At 55.3% G+C, this 5242-nt stretch overlaps 1 protein-coding gene across 1 annotated transcript in view; it reads left to right on the top strand.

Annotated features, from left to right (window-relative positions):
* Nucleotides 1–5242, top strand: part of PPP1R9B (protein phosphatase 1 regulatory subunit 9B) — a 78814-nt gene that overhangs the window by 25049 nt on the left and 48523 nt on the right. The window contains exon 4 of the mRNA XM_026654669.2: nt 4010–4114. Coding sequence (XP_026510454.1) covers nt 4010–4114 — 105 coding nt within the window. The remainder of the gene's footprint in view (nt 1–4009; nt 4115–5242) is intronic.

The following is a 5242-nucleotide window of genomic DNA, read 5'->3' as shown; positions in this document are numbered from 1 at the left end:
GTCCCAGGCTCTCCCTTTTGGAATTATTGAAATTTTGGCTGCAGACAGTACTTTGAGTATTTTGTAACTGATCCTAAGGGTGTGGTTGGGAGCTTGTGTATATTGCACACCAGTCTGCTGGTGTGTGTGTGTGTGTGTGTGTGTGAAGGGGTGGGCTGGCTATTGTTGTATCTATCGGCTTTGCGTTGCTCTTTATTTAGCTTTGTAGTGTGTGTACACATGCTGCTTTTTGCATTGTGTGCTAGTTGTGTTAGTGTGTGTGTGTGTGACAGTAGTTGTGTATGTGCAGCTTGTGAGTTGCAAATGAGTTGCTAACAAAGCCCTGTTGTGTTAATTATTCACTGTACCTTGGCTGCTTGTGCCTGCAGTCTGAGTTGCGTACCATCGGCATGATAGACAAGCCTGTGTGTATCCCTGTTGTGCATGTTGTTCTGTGTATATCTATGCTAGTTGTGTGGTTGTAGATGCAGAATTGCCAACCCCCAAGCATTCCAAAATCACCATCAGGGCTCCAAAAATCATGAAATTGTCTTTAAAGTCATGAGATTTTTAAAAAATAAAAAACTTCTTATATTGGGCTTCTTATTGGCCTCCTTGTTTTGAGGCTTAGGGGGCGGGAGTAGCATTTTCAAGCTCTTCGCTGCAACCGGAGGAGCTAGAAATTCACTTTGTTGTTAAAAATGAGATTCAAACACAATCACCTGACTCCAGGCGCTGGGGCTTTCAGAAAGAGAACTAACTCCTGCAAGACTCGGCACTGTCGTCTGTAGGTCTCTGTGTTAGTGTGTGCTGCGGCTGCTGTGTACCATGTTCTCCATGTGCTCATGGTGAGTTGCAGGGCACGTGTCGGGGTGTGTGCTGTTTGCATCTGTAACGTATTTCCGTGTTCATTTCAATGGTGCTGACTTGGAGGGCTTCACAATACACATAACTCCCTCCCAGAAGAGTCTCTAGGGAGAGCTCAATCAGACAATCTTTTCCCAGCCTACTCTAGCGCAGCCCAAACAAGCAAATGCAGGAGGGTCTCGGGTGGATTTTCCGTTCCCCTGCCACTGACACCCGTGCAAAGTGGGTATGTTCTGATCTCTGGTTGCCTCGCCAAATTACCAGTGCTACTGTGTGTGGGGACACTGACATGGATTTAAACTGGGTTTAGAACGGGTCGGTTTGCACCGGTAAAGCTAAACCTACATAGGCCAGCTATAAAGTGATGGCAACTCAATCACACACCAGTAGACAACACACACACACACACACACACATAAACACACAATATACACTCACCCCATTTGCAAGTAAACACATTGAACCATGTACAAATACACTAAGAAACCCATGCAAACCCCCAGTGCAAACACAGCCACCCGCACACACACACACACACACACACACACACACACACAGAGAAAAGACAGGCTCATGCTCCAACACATCCACTTACGCTCACACACACGCACATACTCAGAAACACAATCACAACCACAGAAAGCTGGACCAGTTTTGACCAAACTGGTGCAAAACCAGCGTGGTTGCAGGTAGACCAGCTCTCGCTTCGCACGGGGGTCCATGGTGGAACGAATCACGGGGACCACAAAGGATCCAGCCCAGAGACAGAATCAGGCCCTTTGTGTATCACACCTGCAGGCATTGGGAAATCACAGCGAGTTTCACAATGAAAGGTTCTGCAGAGCAAAGGGGAACCGTCGAGACACAAACGTCAGTCTCGGTGGCCGGATCAGATTAGCCCAGTGGGGGCTGTCTGTACGTGTTATGTTGTGTGTTGGTGTGTATGTGTGTTAGGGGAGCTGTATGAATATACATTTGTACCCCTTTAGGCAGGAGCTGTGGACTGCCATTTCAAGGGCCAGGTCACCACGCCACTCACTCAACTTCAGCTTGGCTCTGTCATGGTCTAATACTTAGTCCGGCCAGGAGTGTAGGGGATGGGACAAGATGACCTCTCGAGGTCCCTTCCAGTCCTACGATTCTATGATTGGGCCGAGCCAAACCTGAGTCGTACTGTGACCTGGTGCTTAAAAGCAGGAGAGCCATGGCCGACGTGCCCCTCTTCCCCGCAGCGCCGCAGCGTGTGCTTTGGAGTATATTTTTTGGTATATGTGTGTGTGTTTATGTTGCTGAGTCTGTATTTGTGCGACTGTAAGTGGAGGTGTTTGCACATGGGTGTGTATTTCTGTGGGAGTGCTTGTGTAGGGATGGGCATGTTTGCATGGGGGGGCTGTCTACATGGGTATTGGAGTGTGTGTATTTGTGTATGGGTGTGTGTTTTATGTATGTAGGCGTGTCAGTTGTGTTTCTGGGTGTGTTTGTTACTGGGGGGTGCATAGGGGGTGTATGATGTGCATGGATGGGTGTACATTTGTGTATGGATGTGTGGGTATTTGTGTGTGGGCATGTCTGTTGTGTTTCTGGGTGTGTTTGTGCACTGGGGGGTGCATAGGGGGTGTATGATGTGCGTGGGTGCGTGTGCATTTGCGTATGGGTGTGTGGGTGTTTGTGTGTGGGCGTGTCCATTGTGTTTGCGCACTGGCGGGTGCATGCCCAGAGCAGGCTACAGACAGTGGACGGCCCCGAACACCGTTAATTCAGCCGCCAGGACAAAGTGGCTGGCAGGGAGTGTGAGCTCCTGGCCCCATGCAGGGGTGCGGTGACAGCTCTGTGGGGTCGCCATCCCACTCCCCCCCCACACCCCAACTCTCTCGGTCTCAGCAGTGGGAGGACCGTGTGCCCGGCTTGGCTGCCTGGCTCTGACAACCGCATCCATCCTCCGTCTGTCAGCCGGGAGCTGCCCGGGATACCTCCGTGGCAAGGCCCAGGGCCTGGCCCCCAGGATAACGGCCCTCGCCGCTCCCCGAGGGAGGGAGAGGCGGGCCTGTCCTGAGGGGGCAGAAGGGGGAAAGTGGGGTGAGTGCCTCCGGGGTGAGGTGGGGGATGGGGCTGGCTTTACAGTATGTGCTTCCCCCAAGGAGGCTGTTCTGGGAGGCCCCACCCATCCTAGCAGGCTCTCCTGCCCCACACATCCTTCCCAGACCAGCCTGATCCAGCCCAGGGCCGTCCCGCCCCTCAGCTCCCCCTTTGGCCATGGGGTCTGGGGCTCCCAGATACCGCTTCTCCCTGGAGGGGTGGGCGGGCGGTAGAGGCGGCGGGGACACAAGGATGCTGTACCCTCGTGAGGCAGGGGCGGTGGGAGAGGGCCAGGGTGCTGGCATGGCTGGGGCATGGGGGGCACAGCTTGATGGCAGGTTCACCCCCTCTGCTGCCGGGCAGGCTTGGGGCCCAGTACGGTCCTGGCACCATCTCAGAGCCTCTCTGCGGCCTTGCTCTGTGTGTGCCACTTAATCTAGCAACCGGGAGTTTCCTCCCCCGACCGTGCTGGCCATCCCCGGCTTCCTGAGCGCGGGGAGCCATGTTCCTTCCTCTTTCCACTACGCAGCATAATCTCCGATTAACCCTTTCCAGTGTGGGGAGGAGGGGCGAACCCCAGGAGACAGAGGCCTTGTTGGAAGCAGATGGCACAGCACTGGGGTGATTTAGCTGCCGTTACGCTATCTGGGAAGGGCAATTGGCCCTCATGCTTCAGGGCGTCATCTGATCGCCAGACGGGCAGGGATCAGGAAGGAAATCTCCCCACAGGGCAGCATGGGGGGGTTGATTTTATGCCTTCCGGTGCAACATCCGTAATTGGGCACTGTGGGAGGCAGGGTGCCAGACTACACGGGGAATTGCCAGCTTCAGTGTGGCAGGAGACACAACGGTGAATTAGACGGGCCAGTGATTTGATCCCATATTGCAGGTGCCAGGATAGGGGACTGGATGGGCCAATAGGCTGACCCAGGTTGGCAAGAGATCTGGGGGGGTTGGGAGGGCACCATCAGCTCAGACAGCTCGTGGGCCTGTACTGATCTGGAACACTGCCCCCAAGCCCACCGCACCCTCTGCCAAAGGCCCCTCCCTCCCTTTCCGTCTCTCACTCGCCTTCTCCCTCCTGTAGGATCCAGGTGAATGACCTCATCGTGGAGGTGGACGGTACCAGCCTGGTGGGCGTGACCCAGAGCTTCGCGGCCTCCGTGCTGAGGAACACCAAGGGTAGAGTCCGGTAGGGGAACGGCGTGCGGCCTGCTTGCCATGAGATGGGAAACACGACAGTCAGGGGGCCCCAGGGGAGCAGACCACACGGCTCAGAGCCCGGCTGGTGGGCGCCCCAGGGGAGGCTGTGCTGGGATATGCCACTTCCTGCCGCTGGCAAAGTGGAGTCTTTGATCTTCCCTGGTCTGGCCCCCTGGGTGTAAACATGGTGTCTCCACCCACTTCTGTGTTGGGTTTGCTCCCCAGTTGGGTGGGAAGGGTATAAAAGGGGGTGATGCTCTAGCCAGGCCCCACCCACTCTCCAAAGCCCCGCCCCACAATTCCAGACAAGCTGGATTTTTCTTTTTCAACAACCAGCAATGACCTAGTGAACATTTTAAATGTCATCGTTACACTTCAGAGTCAACACCCCCCACTGCAATTCATGGGGACCGTTTACACCTCTCCGAGCCAAGTTGGAAGGTGAATCTAAACTGCCCTGCCCTTCTCCCCACCCTCTTTAGTGTGTAAACGACACTAACACAGGCGAACCCGTTGTCTCGGCTGCCTGGAGTCTTGGACTGGGCTGCTGGGAAGGGCTGGTCCCGTTCTCCGCCTGTTTCATCTTACTGGAGGCAGGAACGTGGTTGGGTTTGATTGTCACCCGCTACTAGGATCCTCTGCTTGTGCCATCCCAAGGGGTCGTGATGCCACAACCAGGAAGGTGGGCTCGACCCTGCCAGCACCCTGGTAACCATGCTGGCATCAGCGGCGTCGTGCCTGCGGGTGAGAGGGGAATCCAGCGGGCATGGGAATACGAGATTGCTTGGAAACGGACGTTGCCCCAGCTTTGGGCCCAGCTCCTGAGATTCTGTGCTGGGCCTCCTGGAGCAGGGCTGCCTAGGCCTAGTGCTTCCCTCTGCATGGGGTGGGGGGGTGGGGATTTCACGCCCCATTCAAACACCCTCCGTGACCTGCTGAGACCCAGACTCGGTGCCCCAGGATCTGAGCGTGACAGTCAGGGATCCCCTCTCTGGGCCTGCGTTTGCCACACACCCCACTCTGGGTCTGCCTGTCGTAACAGCTCCAGATCTGTCCCATGGCACCCCACTGTGTATCTCCTACAGCCCCATAACACCTACTGTGCACCCCATGGCAC

Source organism: Terrapene carolina, unplaced genomic scaffold (assembly GCF_002925995.2).
Source record: "Terrapene carolina triunguis isolate 2854851 unplaced genomic scaffold, T_m_triunguis-2.0 Scaffold193, whole genome shotgun sequence".
Lineage (NCBI taxonomy): Eukaryota > Metazoa > Chordata > Testudines > Emydidae > Terrapene > Terrapene triunguis.
The sequence above is the reverse complement of the archived record's forward strand: the minus strand, read 5'-3'. Positions and strand labels throughout refer to the sequence as shown.